Raw genomic sequence first — 24,766 nt, forward strand, 5'->3', positions numbered from 1 at the left:
TTTGCGGCAACCGTAATAAGGATTATAATTTTTTCGACTGTGCATCAAAGTCTGAAAACCAAAAACCCCTTTTACCTTCATAAATTATTGGAATTTTTTTCCTGAAGTAAGCCAAAGACGGTGTATTCAGAACATTGTACTTCTTAGCAGCTTCTTCGTCATTAAGTTTGACAAAATCAATGCCAAATGCATCAGCTTCATCATCAATATTTTCAAGCTCCTGAATTATAGCTGGACATTCTGCACATTCATCATCATCTAAGAAATTAAACATGTGATAGATACATAGAGGGATACTGAAGGTAACAGTACAGGTGGCAGTATTCTTAACTCTGTTGACCAAAACAATGCATGACACAAGAGATCAAAGTTTTTCAACTATTCTACAAGAGTTGCATTATTTTTTTTGCCTCTGATTTTATTTATTTTTTTGGTTTTGGTCATTTTTTTTCATGCGAGATTTGGATTGTTTTAATTCATGTCGTTTTTATTTTTCTTGAATTTTATTATAAGTAATTTGACTAACTCTTTCTATTTCTCTCCCTCTGTATCTTTCTTCTTCTTCTTTCTCTCTCTTTTTTTTCTCTCTCTCTCTCCTTTAGTCTCTCTCTCTTTCTTTTCCACTATCTTCTCCTCCTCTGTCTCCTTCTTCGTCTTACATAGTTAAATGAGTTTAAGGTTAAACCATGGGTTAAAATATTACCCCTATTTACATAGAATAGTAAGCAGTCGGGATCAGCTAGTCCGTTAAAAGACAGCAGATTTACTGGTTTAATAATTACTGATTTACTTTTAATCCAGAGCATAAAAAAAAACAGGACAAAATACATTTTGATAAAAACCGCTAAACGTCCCGGAGCAATATCTTGAACAATGTCTTGGTTTTTAAATTTGAATATTTTCCACTAAAATTCTTGAAGAAGAACATTTTATTAGAAGATTTATTTCGAAGACTATAATTTGAAGCATATATGCACTTGATTTAAATGTACAGTGTTGGAAATATTGTTTAGTAGAGGGGTTTTTATGCTTCACGCTAAGTGCAGGTCTAGTTATGCACAAGCGTATGCATTTTTAGGGGGGTCAAAATTTTGAAAAAAGGTATGCCCAATTCCTTCCTTACGCCCCGGTATAAAAATGAAAAAAAAATGAGAAAAGCTTTTTAGGAATTTTAAGTCTTTTAAATGTTTTTTTTTTTGTGGACTGAATAGATACTTATCTATCTATGTATCTATTTTGCAGCCAAAGGAGAAATATTTCTTAGCTTTAGGTGAAAGCTGACTTCTTTTAGATTAATAGGTTCTGTCCATTACTGTAAAAATCTCTTTCAAAAAGTATTTCAAAGATAATGGTTAATGATTCAACAAAGGTACATTCATATGTTATCTTGAACACTGTAGACTGTAGTGTCTTCTTTTTCCAAACATGAAACACATTTGATACCGTGTCTAAAGACTCTGAGCCGTGTCGTCACAGCCTAGTTAAGTTGCTACTCGGCAAAAAAAAAGGTTTTCCATAGGCATTTCGTCATGTATACATCAGAATCGCGCAAGTACAAAGGTGGAGTATGAATCTTGTGTGGTTTTAAATCTGCTTCATATTTTTTTAAGGGAGAGAATAGCGTTTGTCGATACTGTATATTCTCTCTACTGTGATCTTGAATTATTTATTTTGGAAAGAATATTTTGTTTATATAGTGCAATTGAATAATAAAGCCTCGGGTAAATAAAAACACCTGATATACCATCAATATATCATCTACTTTAGCTGAATTTTGAGGTTTAATATATATGTTAAGCATTCATTTGAAGAAATCAACAATTAGCGTTGGTATAATACTCCCCAGGGGTGCCATTTCCAACTATATCTACTTGTGACTAAAGCCGTTTCAAAAGGACTTGTGTGAATATTATTTTTTGGCACGTATTTCTGCCTACATGTTTATATTTGTCCTAACAAAAGGTAGGAAGGAGAGCCCTTTAAAGGAGAAGGCGAAAATAATAAAGAGAAAAAACTCTTCAGAAGGGACTGAGAGATTAAATTTGCAGAGGATAATCTTCGATAGCATATGGTCCATCTGTTGAAACGAATCTTGAAAGTTTAGTGCATTCTTGAACTAAAAAAAAAAATTTCCAGTGCCTATTTTCTGCGATATTTCTAGTGTTCCAGTGTTTATTTTCAATTTTTATTTTATGTTTCTTTGATTTGCACTATAATAAAGTTAAAACCCCAGTTCTTGATACTATATATGAATGCCGATAAAATAAAAGTTCAAAATAGGGAAAAAATCCTTTTTAATAGACAGTATATAGAAATTCACAAAAATACCAGATATTTCGGTCACATATACAGTGACCATCATCAGTAGTAAAACTATATATCAATATATATATATATATAATATATATATATAATATATATATGTTATGCATTCATATATATATGAATGCAAAGAAGCTAGTCATAAGGAGCAGCCACAGAGGCTGAAATAAAATTTGCATATCATCCTTATGGGAATATTATCAATCCGAAAAAAATAAAAGTATTTCATGAGAGCAAATAATCAATGAAGAGTGCTTAATTTTGCCCTTCCATTTTGTTTGTCTTTTTGGAATTGATCTCTCAACAAAACTATATAAAATAAACTATTTTACATACAAGATAAATTGTTGGGTAATTAAGGATCTACTTGAAGTAAAAAATACGTCCTCATTTTTCTTAAATTAACTTGCTTTTACTACTCTGCGAAATACTCTTAGTTTTATTGCAAATATACTTAGGTTTAATCTATTGATTATTTTAGGCTAAATAATTAATTATTTTGGTTAGTTCCATTGTAAATTGAAACCAATATGTGTCTTCAGTTTTAATTATTAGTTTAATTAATAATTTAGTTGAAATTAAAATTTATTTCCCGGTAACTGCGCATTTTCCTATCACCTTTGAAGAACCATCGAATTTATCAGAGTATATATGTTAAATAATAATACGTAATTCTGCACAAAATTTACGATCAATTCCAAATTCTTACATGACTTTCAAATATACAGCTAGTTTGTCAGAAAGCCAGTACGCGCAAGAAAAAGATATGAATTTAAAACTTACTTTTCTGTTTCATTGATGATATCATTATTTCAATTATCTTTAAATGATTAGTCTGGTATGATTCATTTATAGCTACTTACGTTTATGGTAGATCTGATCAAATAATTAAAACAAAATTTAAATATAGGAAATAACGAAAAAGACAGAACAAGCGGAAAGCGTCAGGTGACTCACAGAAGAAAACAGCAAGAAAAGGTGAGTCATCAATAAGTCGATCAAGCATACGAGCATTCACTTCTTCAATTTCATCAGCCAACTCACGGTTGTCATCATCTTGCAACCATTCAAACACAGAATCTTCATTCCGTAAATCTCCTGTTAGAGATAAACAAAATGATTTGTTAAACAAAAAGATAAACAAAAAGATAAACAAATATGAAATAAAAAAGAATAGAAATGATTAAATTTGTTTAATTAGCAAATGGATTCCTTCATGCACATCTAGTCAATGAGACCTTGAATTACTTACAAAACGCTCATCAGCTTTCATCTTTAACAATTTTTTCACGTGTTAGGGGATGGTTTATTTAATACACACGAATTAGTGCACTCTAGCACAATAAACACAATTATTGTGCATTTTGGAGAATGTAGTTTGATTTAGTTTTTATAGTCAGTGCAACTTTGTCACTTTAAAATATTAAAACAACTCTGATATGATCAGGCTTATGGGGGTTTTATTTAACTATTAGATTAAAAAAAAAACAAGTTTTTTTTAACTGAAAGTAAGAAGCAATATTAAAAATTAAAACAAACAGAAATTATTACGTGTATGACAGGGGTTGCCCCCTCCTCAACGCCTCGCTCTTTACGCTAAAGCTATTTAGTACTTTTAAAAAAGCTTCCTATTGTTATAATTAAACGACCCTTGCGTTTTAGGAGTCGTTCTCAAAGAATTGGGACAAAATTCAAACTTTAGCGTAATGAGCGAGGGCTTCATGAGGGGATGATCCCTTTCATACACGTAATAATTTTTATTCGTTTTAACATTTAATGTTATTCCTTACTTTCAGTTAAGAAAACATGTTTTTTTTTAAATTTTATTTCTGATTGTTTTTAAGTAATGCTAGGAAATCTGGCCACACATCCACGGAGAAATCTCCATCCCCAAGGAAATATCCTCTAGACAATTCAATCCCGGTGAAAATTTATCCCGGACAATTTACTTTAACAGCTCCGCGTGTAAAATTGAGACAGAAAAAAGGAAGCATGAAATATAAAAAGAATTTTCTATAGGAATTCTGACAAATACCCCCAGTGTATAATTTCCTCTGACTAGTTCACCCCCTAGAAACTTCCCTTCCCATAGAAAATTCTGCCGTGGAAAAATTCCCAGCAAAAAATTTACTCACTCCCCCCCCCCCTACCACCGGAAAATGTATACAAACTTCACAATAACAAATGCTATATGTAAAAAATGGGCGAATTTTATGACTTTAAGGCCTTTCCCCTAGGGCTGTGGGAGGTCATGTTATATCCAAAGATATAGCTAATGGGCTTTTTAACTATGATGAGCAAAATGGCTATCTCAAAATTTTGATCGAACGATTTTGGGAAAAAACGGGGCAGGGGAGGGGACCAGTTTGTCCTCCAATCTTTTTGGTCACTCACAAAGAGCACTAGAAATTTTAATTTCCGTTCGAACGAGCCCCCTCACGATATTTTAGGACCACTGGATCAACACGATCACCCCTGGAAAAAAAAACACCCATCCTCGATCTTTCTTCTGGCAAAAAAATATAAAGTTCCACATTTATATAGGAGCTTCAAACCACTAAAGTAGGGTTTTCTGATACGCTGAATCTTATGGTGCGATTTTCATTAAGATTATAATACTTTTAGAGGATGTTTCCCCCTTTTCTCAAAAACCAGGCAAATTTTCTTAGGCTCGCAGGCTTTAATCGGTAAGACTAAACTTAATAAAACATATATATTTAAAATCAGCATAATAAGCCGATTCTTTTTATATGTCTATTGGTATCAAATTCCGTTTTATAGTTTCAGTTACTATTGAGCCGGGTCGCTCCTTACTCACAGTTCGTTACCACGAACTGTTTGAAAAATGCACTTGCCTTCTTTCGTTTTAATAATTTCACTAAATTCTTAGCATAGAATAATAAATATATATATATATATATATATATATATATATATATATATATATATATATATATATATATATATATATATATATATATATATATATATATATATATATATATATATATATATATATATATATATATATATATATATATATATATATATATATATATATATATATATATATATATATATATATATAAAATATATATATATATATATATATATATATAAAATATATATATATATATATATATATATATATATATATATATATATATATATATATATATATATATATATACATATATTCAATAAGCCAATACAAATTGGACAAAATTTTAGCAATGCAATTTGTATTTGTAGCTTTGCTAAAAAGAACTTAGAATTATAAATGCTAAGGATTTTTACGGTCTGGGAGATGATTATCAAACAGTTCGTGATAACGAACTGTAAGCAAGGAGCGACCTGGCTCAATAGTTATCGAAACTATAAAAAAACAAATTTTGTTACCGATAAAAATATCAAACGATTTGGTTTATTATGCTCACTCCAAATATATAAGATTCATTAAGTTTAGTTTTACCCATCAAATGCTACAAGACTTATTTTCAAAAAAAGGGGGAAAGACCCCATAGGAGTAATATAATTTTAATGAAAATCACACCATCAGATTTAGTGTATCAAAGAACCCTTCTGTAGGGGTCTAGAATTTTTCCAAAAGAAAGACTACGGATGCTTGTTTATTTATTATTTTTTCCCATAGGTGATCATATCAACCCAGTGGTCTTAAAATGTCGGGAGAGGGCTGATTCTAATGGAAATAAAATTTTCTAGTGCCATTTTTAAGTGACAAAAAAAATTGGAGGGCAACTAGGCCCCCTCCCATGTCACTTTTTTCCCAAAATCGTTTGACCAAAATTTTGAGATAGCTATTTTGTTCAGCATAGTTGAAAGACCCAATAAATATGTTTTTAAAGATAACACGACCCCCACAGCCCCTGGGGAAAGGTGTACATTTTTCGAGTGGGGAGGGGAGGACGAATTTTTTTTGCTGGGGATTTTGCAAGGAGAGAATTTTCCATGGAAGGGGAAGTTTCCAGGGGGTGAACTTTTCAATGGAAATTTTACACTGGGGGAATTTGCCAGAATTCCTATACGAAATTTCTTTATATGCCTTGCTTTACCTTTACCGATTCAATTTTACGCATGGAGATGTTAAGAGTATTTGTCCGGAGTAAATTCTTACAAGGATTGAATTGGCCAGAGGATATTTCCGTTGGGAGGGGGATTATTCCGTGAAGGTGAAGCCAGATATCCTGGCGTTATTTAAAAAACGATCAGAAACTTAAAAAAAACAAGGTTTTATTCAGCTGAAAGTAAGAAGCAACATCAAAACTTAAAACGGACAGAAATTATTACGTATATGCGGGGGGTTGCCCCCTCCTCAACACCTCACTCTTTACGCTAAAGTTTAAATTTTGTCATAATTCTTTAAAAACGACTCCTGAAACACAAGGGTCGTTTAATAAGAACAATAAATAACTTTTTTTAAAGTACCGAAAAACATATACGTAATAATTTCTGTTCGTTTTAATTCTTAATGTTACTCCTTACTGAACAAAATGAACAATGGCTGAACAAAATATGAATGAACACTTAGTGGAACGTTTAAATGAAAAGTGGATGAACGTTTAAATAGATAATTCAAGTGCCACCAACTCTAAAACAGTGAAATGTTAGTAGAGAAGGCAAATTCATGCAGGTGCGTCATCTATAACCAAATCTTGACTTCAAAACTTGAGGGCTGTAGAGCTTATGATAAAATGATCAAGGAAACATGGAAGAGACTAAAGGACTGGTCAGACATAGACCAAGGATTGGTCAGACCTTGTACTACTCCGTGCCAATGGGAGAAAATCATAATATGACTTTTCCTCAAAGAAAACCCACTTTTTTCTTACGAATATTTTAAATTATCGTTTAAACTATAGTTTAAACTTTAAACTTCAAAAAACATTAAACTTTAAACGTAAAAAAGGTTAGTTTTTTCCAGTGAAATGCATCATAAAATTTCATTAGCTTTAGATTTTGGTGGAAATTTCTGTATACATAACACTTCATAAAGTTGAATTTTTACTGCGGACTGTTAAATATAGTTTTTAAGCGGCTAAATAATATTTAGGTAGAAAATAGGTAAGAAAAAGACCGTACTAGAAAATTACAACCTTTATTTTTGAAAATTGCCATCGTCTACCCAACGCTTCCATTGACCATAGTTATTTCTAGAGCTATCAAGACAGAGAGTATGAAAAACTGATAAAAAAGAAAAACACTGAGTCTTTAAAATGATTTAAATTCAAAATTACTGGTGGCTCTGGTGCTACCAATAGTCCTCCGTCACCAACATACCTAGAAACATTCAGAACAAACTCTAGTTCGATCTATCAAAATTACATTCTATTTAAGGCATAAGTTTGCTTGAATCCTGCGTGACATTTTTTTGAAAGTAGGCGGATTATTCTATTTTGAAGGCTTTTATATTTATTATCAAGTTGTTGGGCTGTAGGTTATATGTCAGTTTAAGACAAAACTACTACTACAACTAACAACTCACTGCAGCACCAAACCACCTGAGCAGTCAACACGCTCCTCCTTTCTTCTGGAGGAGGCTCGCTCAGGCTCCTCCTTTCTTCTAATCCATTCAAAGCCTCCCTCTTCCCACCCAATCAACAAGTTTCCGTTTCTCTGTAAACTTTCCTTATGACCTCCTCCCATTTCATTTGGTGACGACCTGGTTTTCGCTTGTCTCTAGACAGTTGGCCCACAAAGACAGTCTTCGACAATCTTTCACCCTTCATCCAAAGAACCTGACCTAGCCATCTCAAAATTTCTCTCATTATAGCCCTAGAACGCAGGATTGAACCACATTTTCCGTACAATTTGCTGTTTGAGATGCGGTCAGTCAGTAGGGTGCCCAAAACAATCCATAAGCAATTTTTCTTGAAAATATCTAGTAAATTTTCCTTCTTTTTGCGGAGCGCCAGTTTTTTTCGGAGTACCTTAGTTTGCAGAGATATCTTCCTATTCCTCCAAACTTTTTTCAACTATGAAAAAAAAACCTGGGCCTTGCCCATTCTACTTTTAACATCTTCACTGCATCCACCGTCTTTGTTAATAATACTACCTAGGTAAGTAAAGCTATACAAAAGATAGCAGAGACAATGCACAAAAACATACCAATTTTTACTTTTTGTAAAAGTGGTTTTTATCTTAAGCCCAATTTAAAATTAAATAAAACGAAGAAAACACAAAAAACTTTCTGTTTATGTGATTACAGTCAGCTTTATAATTTCTCTTTTCGGATATTAAGTTTTTTGGTAGTTGATTTTGAGTTTATTCTTTAGTTTTTAAACTCTCTGACCGAGGCTTTACAGACAGTTTTAATTTTTTATGCAGCCAGTTCCCTCAGTTTTGGATTTGAAGATTTGGCTCAAGCAAATATGGGACACCACTCACAAAACATAACAGCTAGTCTATCTGATGTTTCCAAAAGGTGATCCAGCATCGTAGATGTCACTCCTTCAATCTGGTCAATTAATTCACGGGTTTCTTCGCTCATCATCCACGCGATAACACTTTTTGATGAGAACATATCTCCTGTATAAGTGTTTAATTGTATGAAAAAAAGAGAAATAGGATAGGGCTCAAAGTAATTGGAGTACGATACTTTGCAGTGAAGTCAAAATAATAATAAAAAAAATCAAATGCTTGTCTTCAGCATTCAAAAAGAATTCTTGTTTAATAAGTAGTAATAATTTGTATTTTCATTGAGACCTAGTAGAGCAATCGAGGAGGAAGGGTTTTTTGGGAAGGAGGAAGGAAGATTTTTGAGACCTAATCTTCAAAGAGGTCCTAGGATGGATTTGTTTTTATTCCAGATACTTCTCCTAATTTTTAATATGTAAAAAGTTGAAAATATTTTTCAACTTTTTGAAAAACTATTGAAATCCGTTGAATAGAAAATTGAAAATCAAAAGAGTTCTACTGGAAAAGTCTTTTAAAATTTACGTTTCAGTTTACAAAATAAATATAGAATTATAGGAAATGGGTAGTAAAAAATTCTGCACCGTTCTTTGCTTCCAATACTGAGGACCACTGATATGACCTAGTATTCTCAATTTGCTTGTACCCCACTGCTAAAAAGAGAAAGAAAATAGGGTCACATTTCTGGATTTTGACGTTCCTGACACCAGGTGATACATCTGAAATAAATAAATATCTAACTTATTTCAAACTAATGTATTTGAAACCTATCTACTGAGCTCGTATACCTTACCCACGTAAATCAATCTTGTTGACCAATTCTATTTTTTTCCAAATCTCGCTTGCTCTTTTAGGTATATGAGCCACATACTGAGCCACTTTAATTTTCTATTGTATCTCATTTAACACGGTTCCGTGAACGCTATAAAAATATTTATTATTGACATCATTTGTGCGTCGCCTTGAGGCTTAAGTAAAACATTTTTTTGATCAAAAAATAATCAGAACCGAGCAGGGAAGCTGATCTTGTAGTACTTTTTTTCTGTAGTTAGCCGTAATTTTTACTAGTTAGCCTAAAAAAAAACTAGTTAGAAAAAAAAGACTACAAGATTACGGCTAATTAGTAAAAAGACTAACTAGTAATTCTGTAGTGAAGTTTTTTCTGTAAACGCTTCGAATTACTAGTTAGCCATTTTTGCATTATGGCAGGTGAAAAAACAAAAGTAGCATCCAAAACCTGCTACGGTTAAAAATTTTTCGTTTGTTTTTTTTAGACTAGAGACTTGGGGTAAGGGAGTCTTTTTCTCAAATTTAAAATAGTTGACTCTTGATTCTACCTGAGTTGGAGGTAAAACAAACAAAATTATTTTAAAAAAAATTCTTAAATACATCATGCAGTTATAAAAATACAAAAAAAGCCATTCTCAATAATTACCAAACCGAAATTCGCAAAACATTATTAGAGAGGTTAAACAGGGTTTTCAAATACAAAATGTAAAACTTGTATCCGAACTAAGAGGTCCCACTAAACAAGAAAAAATTAGTTACTACCAATATAATAGTTTAGTATAATTTCAGTAAAAATCATATTTTATTTCTCTCCACTGAATTTCTGCTATGAAAGTTAACATATTTTGAATTACTGCAGTCAAATGAATAAAACCATAATGAATAAAGAATGCCCTTTTCAGACCTTGGACAGATTTTTAGAAATGAACCGAACTGAAGGTTAAGTTTTGCCTAAGTGACCAGTCATCAGTTTTACTTCACCAGCTCTAGAATCCTATATCGAATCGTGCAGTGTTGAAAAACACCCGGTAAAGGCATTCTAAAAAAAAACTTATTCCAATAAAAAAAGCATACACTAGCATTAATATAAGTAAAAATGATTCTGTAAACATAATAAGCAAGAAGCTTATTTGTACCCCCAGTTATACCATATCTGAAAGATATTGAATTAAGATACAAATTCTATTCTTATTATCGTATTCATATTACCAATGTTACCGATCCTACTCATGTTACCATAGAGTAAGACATTTCCAAATAGCAATGTTGCCAGACAGGGCAATTTCAATGGTTTGGCCGAAAAAGCTCTGATTCGGAAATCAAACTCAATCTAATAAATTCCCTAACCCAAATTTCTATTGCCTTTAAGCATGGCGGGAATTGAAAAAAAATATAGGTCTCGATATTTCTGTGACAGATCACGATTTTTCGAGCACAAGCAATGGAAATTAGTATGCAATGAAAATATTGTGTTGTGATGAATCTCTACCGGGACATTTTTCAAGCATTACTAATTTTACTTGTTCGTCAAAAAGCGTACTTTGAAATATTTTAAATACAATTTCATTGACTTATAATATGATGCAGATGGCCCATTTAAAAGAGATAAAACTTTCTTTGTTTTAAACACTGATCAAACAAAATAAGCCTTATAGTTTGTATTACTTAAAGGCGCTAACTTCCTTTATTCATTCTGTTTTTTTTTTTTGTCGCAATTGTGATAATTCTTTTGTATAAACATAACAAATTGTCGTCACTATAAATATTGAAAAAACATGCTTCAGTTCCAAAGTTAGTATTTTGAAAGTATTCGACCAAAACTGTTTACTCTTCTGAACTTATAGCATTCTATTTAAATCATGTAAATAATAGTAAAATTTCTCTAATTTTGAACACACGAACTAAGCCTCGCCTTGATTTAAACAATAAACCAAACACATTTATTTTTACGAGAATCATAGGGCCATCAATAATGAAAATATGTCGCTAATCTTGACAAAAATCCTTATTAAAATGGTCAAAACTCTTTCCAAAAGAGTCTAAAGAATGTCTTTTAAGAATTGGCTTTGGCATCTGTTTTAATCATATAATTAAAGTTCCTTAACGTAGCATATTTAGTATAGACTACCAACACTTTTATGTCCCAACTTGCCAGGGGTGGTACTGGCCTCTCTTATACCCGGAGCCAAGCCTTGATCAGCCCCCCTCCTATCCCCCAAAAAATTGCAGGCCAAATTTTAACAAAATTTTCATTTGTTAAAAAAATTTTCATTTATTAACGCAACTTTTCGTTTATTTAAATCTGGCTTTTCTTTCTTTATATGGGAAAAAATATGGAAAAAATAGACATTTCAGATTCAATTTGCATATATTTACTGCCAACTGTACCCTCTACTTTATTTTGATAAAAATAAAATTTCAAAAAGTAGAAAATAACTATAAATGTTAGACTATTTATTTGGAATTTGGTCCCCCTAAAATTTCTGCCCCCCCCCCCAGGACAAGTGCCATCTGATGCTCTATTTACCCTTCTGATAGCTTATTTAATATGGGCTATCAAAGGCTCTTCTGGTAAAAATATTTCGGTCTTATCGTTTTTGCCCAAAAACGATATACCCAAACGACGGACTTTGCTCAAAATGTTTATGCCCAAAACACGTACTTTGCCCAAATTGTTTATACCCAAAAGACGTACTTTGCCCAAAATATTTAAGCCCAAAAGACATGCCTTGATATATAGTTGACTAAAGATAATAAAATTGGCTTATAAAACTGTTCATTGTCCGTTGCCCAAAGTTTTCCACAATCTTTTTTTATTGATCCCCATTTGTAGGGATTTTAAGCAGCCTAAAGGGTATTTTTATTGCTATATCCAGATACTGGACCATATTTTGGAGATTTAGTTTGCATTTTTTTTTTAAATATGTTGTAAATATGGGGAAAACATGCAAAAACAGGAAATTTTCTTATTAAATAAAAGAAACTATTTTTTGGGGGGAGGTTGCTCTAAACTACTTCAGTTTTTTTTTGTAAATTAAAATTAAATGTACTAAGGACAGTGAAAATAAAATATCATTGTTTGAATCGAAAAAAAAGAAACTTACATAACAATGTATAATTAAAAAAATCTAGGAGCAAATCAGAAGTTCAATTTTTCATGACAACGGCCTTCACATTGCAGTTGTGTGGTAGTGGGTAGTAGTGGGTATCACACTTAAAGAAAAAGCGTAGGTGAAAAATGAGCAAATAATTAGCTGAAAAATATGGTACCAAATAGCTAAAAAGCTATAGCTTTCTTTGAAGCTGTAGCTGTCCTTAGGAATCAATACTACCACTATTACTACTAACAACTCACCACAGCACCAAGCTGCCTGAGGCCAACACAGATACGCACGCTCCTCGTCCATCCCAATCTATTCAAAGCCTCCCTTTTTACATCCTCCCAGGAAGTTCCCGTTTAATTTAAATCTTTTTTATGACGTCTTTCCACCCCAGACGAGGACGACTTGCTGTCCATTCAGCCCTAGACGGTTGGCCGAAAAGGACAATCTTCGGCAATTTGTCATCGTTCATCCAAACAACTTGCCTAGCCATCTCAACCTTTCTTTCATTATAGCCCTTGAAAGTGTTATTAAACTTAACGAATTAGATTCAGTTATTAATTTTCGTGTTCAACGTGGCAGCGCTGACGAGATTGCGATGCTGCCCTAAATGCTTCGTAGTTTTGAAATGGTTTCAGGTGTGAATAGATGTGAGATGGATTAAGAAGGTGAAAAGTTTTTTTTTCTAGATGTCACTATTATCTAAGAAAAAAATAACACCATACCCCAGCGTCTGCTATCAGAGGGTAATGTTTACTTACCGTCATATAGAAGTGGGTTTCCGTTTCTGAAATAAACAAGGGCTGGGAAGGTTTTGATGCCATATCGCTTAGCCAACTGTGTATCCATTATCTTTACCATCTGGATTCCATATCTGTCACACTCGTCATCTATATTCTCCAACTCTTGAAGCACTTGCTCACATGATTTACAATTCTGCTTATCTAAAACAAATTTTTAATTTAATGTATAAAAGACTTAGCGTAAAAAATCTTAGCCATGTTATTTTCATCAAAATATACGCTAAAAACTTCACAATCAATTTCTACAATCGATTTTTAGAAATTTAGGTTATTCTCAAAGTACTGATATTTGAGAAGGGTGTTGGTTTTTATGTATTAAAAATAAATCTTAGAAGTTCTTACTATAATAGTTTTTTTTAGTAGTTATCAGAGTTCAGGGACAATGATTGAAGTAAAAGTTCCAAAGATGGAAATGAAATACTATGAATAAATGTTGAGTCTATTATGGCTTAAATTACGAAAAAAATTTTGAAACAAATTTTATTAAATCAAAGCAATTTTTGATAACTGGAGTTCTTTTTTCAACTATGGGCCTGGTTCCAAGGCCTTTTTCAAAATAAGTTGTATGGGTAGTATATTCATTATTCATGTATCAAAATAAAACAAAGACAAAAAAAGAACTGTCAGATTCATATTTCTTCATGCCCATTGAAGTGAAGATAACGTATGTTTTTAGTCTGCTACCCACTAAGTTACTATCAACCTAATTCATTGGAGTCAACACGGTCGTTTTCACAAAGTAAACAATAATGTGATCCCCATGCGTTATTCTTCTTCCTCGCCGCTTCGTATAGAATAATTGGTAGGGAAGTTTTGATGAGGAGAAGAGGCTCATTAAAACTGATAAACGAAATCCTAATTTCTTTTTCAAACTCAAAAGAGACCAGGGGGCATAAAGCTTCCACAAGTGCCTTTTTTACCACTGGGCACCCTTGTTCACCCTAATAATAGCATTTATATCCAAATTTTAGAACGTCAATTTCGCTCAAAATGATTGAAAGACAAACAAAGTGCCCTTTGGGACCAAACCCATGCAGCCCGAAGGAGAATGGTTCAAAATCTTAAAAATTGTCTATTTAACCCTTACACATGTTAAAAAAAAATGGGTACGTTTCACCATTTAAGGAAATTAAATCTATATGAATGGATGTATAGATTATGTCTTTGAGCCCTCCAGTCAGTCCTCCATCCACCCCAAATATTTTGGCAGAAAAGCAGGAATGTGGATTTTAAGTGGACATAATTGGAGGACAAAAATGTAGCCCATTCAAACCTGATAAAAAAAAAACCTGAATCAGTGCAAGAGCGAGATAATTTCAAATTCGATGCAAAATTGAGCTAATCCCTGACTCAGTATACAAATGGGATAAGTCCTGACTAGGTGCGAAAAAACTTGGTTCATCATCCCTCATAGCGTCCTGCAAGGTGTTTTGTATCAGTGAGTCAACAGCAGATGAAGTCAACAAGTAGCTGTGATCGTCTGTTGCTGGTGTTTAAATTTGTGACCCAGAATTTTCCTTAAGTTGAATGTCTGGTCAGAACAGCTCATCCCCGATCTGAAACCTCCCTGGTTAGGTTTTGTTCTACTGTCACGGCATTGCAGAATCTGCTGAACAGTATAATGGCGAAGAATCTTAACTTTATATCAATTAGGGAGATCCTGCTGTAGTTAGACCGGCATGACAATATACCACCTCCTGTCCAATTGTGCGCACTCCATCTAGTCAAACCACTACATATATTGTCACGTGAACAGTCCTTCCAGTTGATATGACGCATACAGGATCCTTTGCACCCATTTTGGGGGAGGGTGTAATCGTGCGTGTAAGTATAGTCATTCATTGAGTTCCTAATACATCCATTGTTAATCAGAAGGCTCACTATATGAACATTTGTCACTTATTCAAATTGAATTAAGGAATAAATAATTTAGATATACTAGTGCTAACAAATTCACCGTAGCAAAAAGCCACCAGAGTAACATAAAACCGCGTCCCCAATCTTTGGCAAATTTTCTGAGTTAGCCAAAAAAGAAAAAAAGTCTAAAGAATTTACTTTTGACACCAACTCAAAATGAAAAGCATCAGAACGGTAATCTTCTCTGAAAAGCAAATAGTTTTATACATGGATGCAGCCAACACAGTAAAACTTTTTTCCGCATTCAAAGCAACTGTTGGGAATTTATGGGTTTCGTAAAATCGTTTGAATCCTTAAGGAACGACAGTTTACACAGTTTTGACAGTTAAGATTCTCGATTGGATCTGTCAGATTGTCAACAAAATTCAAATTCCATTTCCTAAGCTAATGTTTATGTTTTACATAATTTTAACGCCTGTTTTGAATATTTCAATTTTTTTTATGTTATTTAACATAAAGAGGGGTTTAAAGGAAATGGGTATCAACAACCAACAATAAATGCTCTGCTAAACTGGCTTAGTTGCCATGAAAACTGGCGCATGAAAAACAACCTACTAGTGCCTTTGGATACCACAGTACCTAACCACACCGGAGAACCAAATGCGCTTAGGACGGTTTGATCGGCAGCCCTCCTGTTGGAACACTTGTTACTACGAGTAGATCCAGAGATTCAGCCTAAGATATACTGTCTCATATCTCTTCTACTTTGGCCACCAAAGAACAATCCCCCCTGAATATCATTGACGAAAGTAACATTAGTGTTTCCATCTGGGACATCCCAACGCTGAAAAAACCTGGTTATAAGCTTCTTTTAGCTATTGAAAAGAAGCTATTTAGCTATTAAAATGTAGTTACCTTTGATTATTTTTAATTCATCCCTCTTCAGAAACTCTCCGTGACTTCTTTGCCCATTGAAGAGATATGAATGCTAGCGGTTCAAACGAATCCAGCCTGTAGGATTTTGACTGTAGGATTTTGACTTTAAAAAATGTGAGAGGTTTCACACCTCTCACGTTTCTAACCTTGGGAACACCGACCATAAACCAAAGTATCCAAAATTTTTGAAACCCATGAACAGTCTGATGATAGTGAAGGCTCACTGAAAGTCTTAATGTTCTTGCATCTACAGCTAGCACTGCTGAAATCTACAGCTACAATTGCTGTAAAGACTGGATCGGCACCGAATCTCTCACCATTATTGATCACAGACAAGAAACCCATTTTCGCTGGGTTATGGCAGCATAAAGGTAACTAAAACAAAGCGTTCAACACAATTCTACACAGAGACCACAGAAACTTCATTCACAACAAGGGTGCAAGCTTTAAGAGACCAACAAGAAAAAAGAAATAGAAGCCACATACAACATCCTTCGTTAGCTCTCGAGTCAACACACTCAGTGAGCATCACACCTCCAGAACGGCAGGGCAGATAATATTAGTCTCTGGCAGAACACCAGAGACGAATCATAGTGCCTCCGCAAGCGTAAATACTGCTCCGAAAAACTTCTAAACTCAGAGAGCCACCCAACAAAATTGACGACCAATTTACTGCTGAAGCAGCCAATGCTATGACTTATGGGACTGATTCTATTGCAGATGAAACTGAAACTACTTTGCTAAGGCTGAATAACAAAAAGTGTCAGGAATATACGGCTCTACGTCAGAAATCTTTAAGAATTGTGTATTGTGTGACACTCTGTAAAGATTCTATCAGACAACAAGACTGGCTAACTTGTACCAGTCTACAAGAAAAAAGAAGGCAAAACAGTAGGTATCCACTATTGTGACATAGCTCTGCTCTCAGTATCTAGCAAAATCTTTACCATACAGCTCTTCAAGTGAGCATATAGCTACTTCTATTCTCTCCACCACCCCCAGCAAGGTGGGTTTGTGCCAGGTTGCTCCACTACTGAGTCCATACAGCAAGTCCATAAATCCATAAAATTAGACAGATGGTCGATAAAACTGTATAGTATAGAAAAACCGTCGTTTGATTTCCTGTTCGCCATTAACACTGTTAACAGACAGCCAATAAGGATGATCGTTCAATAATCTGATGGGTAGACTAAAATTTTCAATTTAAAAAAAATATGTTCTACAACACCGGAATTGCTTTCATTTTAAATGGCTAGCCCTTCTTAATTATCAAAATTATAAATGATGTATTCCGTAACATTGCGGCACCCAAGTTGTGCAACTGCGTCAAAGACCATGTTCACAACAAAACACTGCTCGTGTAGCTGCTTGGCATGCATTGTGCTGGAAGATGTCTGGCACGAGTCAACTTTCACAGTGATGTTGCATTATTATTTCCTGCCAATTTTAAACTGCATTGGAGATCCTGGTGCTGCCACAGACAAGTTACGTTTAAAAGTAAACAGGTCTAAGACCATATTAATACTTGGAGATTCTCAAATACTTTCAATTGCGACCGCTGTCTGACAAGCTCAAGTCTCGCTCACGACATTGGTATTTACTTCGACTGCCCACTCAAATACTTTTCGACTCATCTTCAATTTTTAACCAATTGCAAACGGCTGGAATCACCACAGAGAAAGACCACACAAAAGATGGTTGAGTATTAAAATTAGTAGACTCACTACCTGAAGCATTGCCCCTAATGGAATTCCAGCTCTCCCAAGGACAGGCCGCTTTGGAGTTGTCTAACAATGCTAACTTCTGGCTATCCTACGATGGCAATATTGTAGAGCAAATGCTTTAGGTAAGTCAAGTTTAAGTCACTCTTTAATTTCATTTCATGAACCTCAATTTTTTTTTCTTTGAACCTTAATTATGAGGTAAGTCCTTCCTATTTTATATTATAATTTTGCTGTTAACATATAATTGAATAGTTGCTTTCTTTCATTAAAGATAATAAAGAAATAGGTAAATTTTAGTTATACAAAAAAAAAAAAAATTCTATACATACAAAAGAATACTGCCAGATACTGTACGTCATTCAAAAGAGATTCGAGTATTCCTCTGGTGACCAGCTCTATTCTGTCTTCCGTCTTCTGTAAAACAAGCCACTGTAGAACTTCTTCTTCTGCCATTAAATCTCCTAGGATAAGATCAAAATTATCATTTAAACTAATATGAAACATCCAACAAAAGAAATTGTGGGAGAAAAATTATTCTACCCCCTCTACCAGACCAGCATAACTGTCTCTAAAAGTCTCAACTTGATCAGCCAGCCGTAAGGCAAAACAGAGTCGACTAATTAAAACTTTGAAATATTCATTTACAAAGAGAAAATCCTCCTGCTATTGAACCTCTAAAAATAAAAAAAAAATTCTTTATCTATCTGCTCATGTAATATAGTTTTAATTTCAATTTTTTGTCCATTTTTAACCAAAAGAAAACATATTCTTAACATTATACTTTTTACCGTCAGAACAAAATTTCTAACGAGCTCGAACCCGCAAATCTGATAAAGGGAGTCTGATGCTATACTTACTGACCTAGCCTTGTTTGTTCGTTCTTTATGTATTTAAATTAACAGGTTTTTGTGAGGGTTACAGAAACTTACCAATTACATAAATATAAACTAAGGTGTTTCAGTTATAGAAAATCGTAATTCCTTGAGCTATATAATATACATTTTTCTTATAACCCACGAATTTGTTTGCTTTGATTGATGATAATGATCAGATCTTATTTCCAAACAGAAGGATTAGTTTGTCCATGACAAAGAAAAAGTTTTTATAAAAAAAATACATTTTCGTGAGTAACTATAGTTATATAAATTATGAATTGTAGTTGTAAAATTATAGCAAAGAAGGGAATTTTCATAACGGATATAGAATTTAAAGTCTCATTAGACCTTTAAGGAGGCTGAAAAGAAAGGTTATGTGGTATTAAAGAGTTTTAGTTGTGGGTTAAGTGAGAATTTACCAAATAAAGGTAAAGAAAAACATAGAAACTTTATCATTTTGGTATTATTTTAATGATTTATTTCACAAATAAGAACAAATATTTTGTTTTAGACAACTAAACCCATTTTAACCCGTAGTTATTATTTTCGGTATTGCCAGTTTCTTCTTTATTTACCAGAATACCAGAATAGAAATTAATCACTCTGCTTGGTGCTACTCATATTATGTGTACTCTATGCCATCATCAACAGGAACTAATTTCTGAAGCACCCTTGAGCATGGGCCTACATCTCCGTCTCATCCGGTTGTTTATGCTGTTTGATATTGGTATAGTTATTTATTTATTTTATTGTGCAGTGAATTTTATTCATTTTCTTTGTTTTTAATCCATATTATATATATATATATATATATATATATATATATATATATATATATATATATATATATATATATATATATATATATATATATATATATATATATATATATATATATATATATATATATATATATATATATATATATATATATATATATAAAATATACATATTTTTTTTCTTAATTTATTTTTTTGTGCAGTGAATTTTATTTATTTTCTTTATTTTTGAATCCAGTATTATGTATATATATGTATATATATAAATTTAAATTGGTGGCTAAGGACAGATGGCTAAATGTAAAATGTATATTTTAAAGAGACTAGGTGACAAAACACCCTACGGCTTTGCTATGCAGCAAAGCCGTAAGATTTGGGTGGGAGTTGCCGTTTCAGTATCTTCAAATTATAAGATTTTTCGTAATAATGATGTTCTTTTCTCTTTATTTATGTGTTTTTTTTTCTTTTCTTTCTATGCTTTATTCCAGTTGTTTTGCTATTAGTGGGTAAAAAACTAAATAATACAAATTATAGTATGAATTTTATTACATCAATTACAACGGAGTTTTGTGAATTTTTTAAAAAAGCAAAAAGGTAAATATACCTTCAAATATAGATGGCACTTGGTTTTCAAAATAGATAAGAGCAGGAAAGTCCATTACGCCATAATTTTTAGCAATAGTTGTGTCCTTTGTTTTGAGCATTTGAATGCCATGTCGATCGGTGTCGTCATCTATATTTTCTAATCCTTCTAAAACTTCGGTACATTTTTCACAGTCCTCTTCGTTGTCTGGAAGAAAAGCAGGGATAATCACTTTGGTGGAGTACTTGAGGTGAAAAACAACGAATTAAAGAAAAGAATAAGGAGACACGAAATAATAATAACTCGCAACAACAAGACAAGATATACTTTCAAATTCTAAGAGCCTCTGAATGGTTATTCCAATGGTAAGAATTGAGAGTTGGTATGAACTTCACCTTACCTTTTTTTTCAATAACTTTGGACTGCCTTCATGTTTGTCATTACCTTCAAAGAGTAGGCATTGTGAGATTTTAATTTTTTTTTTGTCAGCTAAATCTTGTGGCTTCAACAAATTAGAAAAAATTTATAAGAGCACCAGAATGAGAGGGTCCAAGCTTTGTTAGAAGGGGGGGGGGAGTCATCAGATTTAAAAGATTGGCTGATCAATTCTACTCATTGTTAAAACAGACACGGTACAGATTTTCGTAGAATCGTGGAAACATCTTCAGAGTAAGTAAAAGGAAACAAATGAAAAAAGCAAAGTGAAAAGTAAAATGAAAAATGTGGTGTTATGCCACAATTTCACGGGTTTAATTGGCTCCAAAAGTTTTAATAGTTCGCCATTTTCAACTATACCATTCAACTCTCAAATTTTACGTAAACAAGCCCTTGTTATCGAATGACTGTGGTACGAAAGTTAAGTTTTAGCATAAAGAGCAGGGGTTTTGAGGAGTGTAAGTCCTCATAATGTTTGTATTACTATGAATAGGATATTGGAAAAGAACACAAAATAAATAAATAAACTTTTTCAACTGAAAGCAAAGCGTAATATTAAAACTAGGACAAAAAGAGTAATAATTTTTGTAATGAAAGTGCTGCCCCCTTACCCCACCCCACTCTCTACGTTTGAGTTTGTTTTTCTTCTCCGTGCTTCATGGTTCCAAGGTTCCATGGTTGCCTCAAGGTTGCATAATTCAATCGTGGCTGCAGATTCAGATGCAACCTAGTAAAGAATGAACCCTAGTCTATTGTATTCAAAAATTTAAAAACCATTTTGATTAAAAAAAAAAAAAAATCGGTAAAGATAAATTGCTGTTTGAGGCTGATTTAGGAACGGTAATTGTTATTTACGGTGATTTTAACGGTAAAAGTTTATTGTGAAAACAAATTTATGAGCATTCAAAAATAGCCCGAAATATCGTCAAAATCGTCTCGGATCAAAGTGAAAATCTATTCGATCGAAGTCACGGATCAACGTGAAAACCTATTGGATCAAAGTCACGGCTTGAAGTGAAAACACCATTGGAATTCATAGCCTAAAATACTAAATTAGAGAATTAAATTCCCCCATCATGAGCAACAAGGAAAATCAATTTTTGAACGGGAAGCAGTGATGGGCCTCAATGTTTTCTTCGGGGGTGTAGTACGAATAAAACATATAAAGCTGGACTGCCCATCCATGACAAAAAACACAAAGAAATGAATATAAAGATGACAAACGGACCTATGGCCAGTAAATGAAAATGAAGAAAACAAAAAGAATCAAACGAATATTTCGCCCATATCTAACAAGGCGTCTTCAGTGTAGAAAAAAAAACTAAAACTAAAAAATATAACTAAGAAATATATTTAAAACTAAAGTAGACTAAACTAAAATATATAATATACAATTACTTGTCATTTACAATTGGTAGCCACCTTCATCAAACCACAAAAGTAACTGGACTAACATTTTTAAAATAACCAATTAAATAGGAATATATTATTGCGACATAATTTTATGCAAAGCTTTTGATGTTGCTATTCGCTTACGGTTGTTACTTGAAGTAACCCCTGGAACATTTTGCAATATTTTATTTTTGAATATGGGTTCATTTTTTAAAACAATATCATAAATAGTATCAATATTTATATTGCCAGTATCTCTGTTAATTGATTAACGCGCAAAAATGTGTATTTTTTTTTCTAATGGTAGAAGCGAGTATTAAATATTAGATGAGGGTAGTAATTAGAAGATGGCAGTTCTCATCTTATATAGAATCGTCTCAGTCCTAATATCAACCTTTACTTTGACTTGAAAAAAAAGTTATTTAAAATTTAAAATTGACCATATATAATAAGAAAACTCAAACACTTTTTGCTTAACTATGGCATACGGCGTTACTAATATTCCAAGCAAGAATTTTGTTCTTAGTTAATTCATTAATTAATTAAAATTCAAATCAATACGGAACCACAATAAAGGTTTTTAAACGCCATTCTTCTGAAGTACCGAACAGTTAAATTTGAAACAAGATCTGTTAAGAGTAAAAGGAAACAAGGTAAATAACTTGATTGTTTAGGGGATAATATTCCCTCCACATTTTTGATGGCAGTTCAAGCTTTCTGCTATGAACAAGTTTGGGGTGACAATATTGCACAAAAGTATGATATATAAAAATACTGAAAACTTACAGAAAAACACAGAAATGAATTCCTTCTTTCTAATGAAATCAGTTAACTCTTGTCCTTCAATTTCTTCAATTTGATCTAAGGTTGGGTCTTTCTGGATTATCATCCATTCTAATAGTCGTTCCTCACTTTTTAAGTCACCTAAAGGTAAAAAGCAAAAATAAACTTTTCTGTTATAAATCAGTCATATTGAAAATGCCCTTAAGAGCCTGACAGGAAATGATACCTGGAAGTTTTACACCTCCCCCCTTATTGAAAAAAATATTCAAATGGCACTTGTATGATAAACCCTCTACCACTCAAGTTGTTTCTTCATTGACGCTTTATATAACCGTTGTTTTTTTTCATTAGTTTCTTTCAGCTTAGAGTGAGACAAGATAAAAATAAGTAACAGAATAGATGGAAAATATATAATTTGGATTATATATTTTCATATTAGGAGGGGGGGGGGGGTAAAGTATTTGGACAGTGTGAAGTCAGAAAACGATTCGTACTACATAGTTTGCAAAATAATTGTACCTAATACATTAGGCATGTAGACCCGCTATATTTTACCCCCAACCCCCCTAATGTGCAAAAGCATAGCAAAAATTGTTTCAAAAAAATTACATTTTTATCTTACATTGGTATATTTCATTAGGATTGAGTGTCAGAGAAACATATTAGAAGAACATTAGGTAGGGTGAATATCACACAAGTACCCCTGGAAATTTTACACCTCCCCTCTTTTTGAAAAAAAATACAAATTTCTAATTCAGAATCGTCTAACTAATAATCATTTATCTGATTTTTGGCTTAAAAGGGGGAAATTACAAATAACCACCGAAAATTGTTTACCATAAGAAAGAAAAATAAGGATAGAGCTTTAACTGGATTAAATAAAAAACAAGTTTTTTAACTGAGAGTAAGGAGCGGCATTAAAACTTAAAACGAACAGAAATTATTCCATATATGAAAGGGGCTGTCTCCTCCTCAACGTCTCACTCTTTACGCTAAAGTTTTTTATTGTTAAAAAAAATAGAGGTGTGAGAAAGAGTCAAACTTTAGCGTAAATAGTGAGATGTTGAGGAGGGGACAGCCCCTTTCATATACGGAATAATTTCTGCTCGTTTTAAGTTTTAACGTCGTTCCTTACTTTCAGTTAAAAAAACTTGGTTTTTTAATTAGTTTTTAAACATTTTTGAATTAATGCAGGTTTTGATTTTTGCTCATCGTACATTAATAATTAAAACAAAATTTGTATATTGATTTTACTTTTATTTGGTTAAATGGCTTTCTCGAAAGTTGTTTAATTTTACTTAGGAACGTTTTTATTAGTAATAAATATACGTAAATTACGAATTAACACACGTAACGAACTTCTTTATTCATATATTTTTAATACTTATATTAGGGGATTCGAACCCTAGTCAATACCTCGCTCTTTACGCTAAACTTCGAATTTTGTTCCAATTCCTTAGAAATGGACCCTTAATGACAAAGGCCGTTAATTAGAATAAATAGCTCTTATCAAAGTACTAAAAAATATTTGGCTTAAAGAGCGAGGTATTGACTAGGGGGCGAGCCCAATCATATACGTAATAATTTCTGTTCGTTTTAAGTTTTGATGTTGCTCCTTACTTTCAGTTGATTTTTTTTTTATTATTTAAATTCTGATCATTTTTTAAATAGTGCTGGGAAATCCGGCGCCCCCTTCATAGCAATGTCCCTTCCCTCATGAAGACTTCCTCCATGGATAGATCCTCTCCCATAGACCACGACCCCCCCCCCCATTACCAGAAAAAAATCCCCCCTGAAAACGTCTGTATACTTCCCAATAACCAATACTATATGTAAACATTGGGTAAAGTTCATAACTTTTAGCCCTCCCCCCGGCAACTTTGGGGGACTACGTTATCCTAAAAACATAGTTTTTATATTTTGGACCATGCTGAGCAAAATGGCTATCTGAAAAT

The 24,766-nt window shown here is 32.9% G+C and overlaps 1 protein-coding gene across 6 annotated transcripts in view; it reads right to left on the reverse strand.

Moving 5' to 3' along the window:
* The window catches only part of hlk (hulk), a 315,193-nt gene that overhangs the window by 9,836 nt on the left and 280,591 nt on the right, over positions 1 to 24,766 (reverse strand). For 5 of the 6 annotated variants that reach the window (XM_089106231.1, XM_089106234.1, XM_089106233.1 and 2 more), the window contains 6 exons: positions 22,815 to 22,952; positions 20,223 to 20,408; positions 18,294 to 18,425; positions 13,406 to 13,588; positions 3,280 to 3,420; positions 76 to 258 (listed from right to left, as the gene is read on the reverse strand). In XM_089106231.1, coding sequence (XP_088962357.1) covers positions 76 to 258; positions 3,280 to 3,420; positions 13,406 to 13,588; positions 18,294 to 18,425; positions 20,223 to 20,408; positions 22,815 to 22,952 — 963 coding nt within the window. Of the gene's footprint in view, positions 1 to 75; positions 259 to 3,279; positions 3,421 to 8,727; positions 8,869 to 13,405; positions 13,589 to 18,293; positions 18,426 to 20,222; positions 20,409 to 22,814; positions 22,953 to 24,766 lie in introns of all 6 variants that reach the window. The other variant, XM_089106230.1, reaches the window with a different exon arrangement.

This window comes from Artemia sp. Qi Xiang Cuo, chromosome 20 (genome assembly GCF_049724085.1).
Source record: "Artemia sp. Qi Xiang Cuo chromosome 20, ASM4972408v1, whole genome shotgun sequence".
Taxonomy (NCBI): domain Eukaryota; kingdom Metazoa; phylum Arthropoda; class Branchiopoda; order Anostraca; family Artemiidae; genus Artemia; species Artemia sp. Qi Xiang Cuo.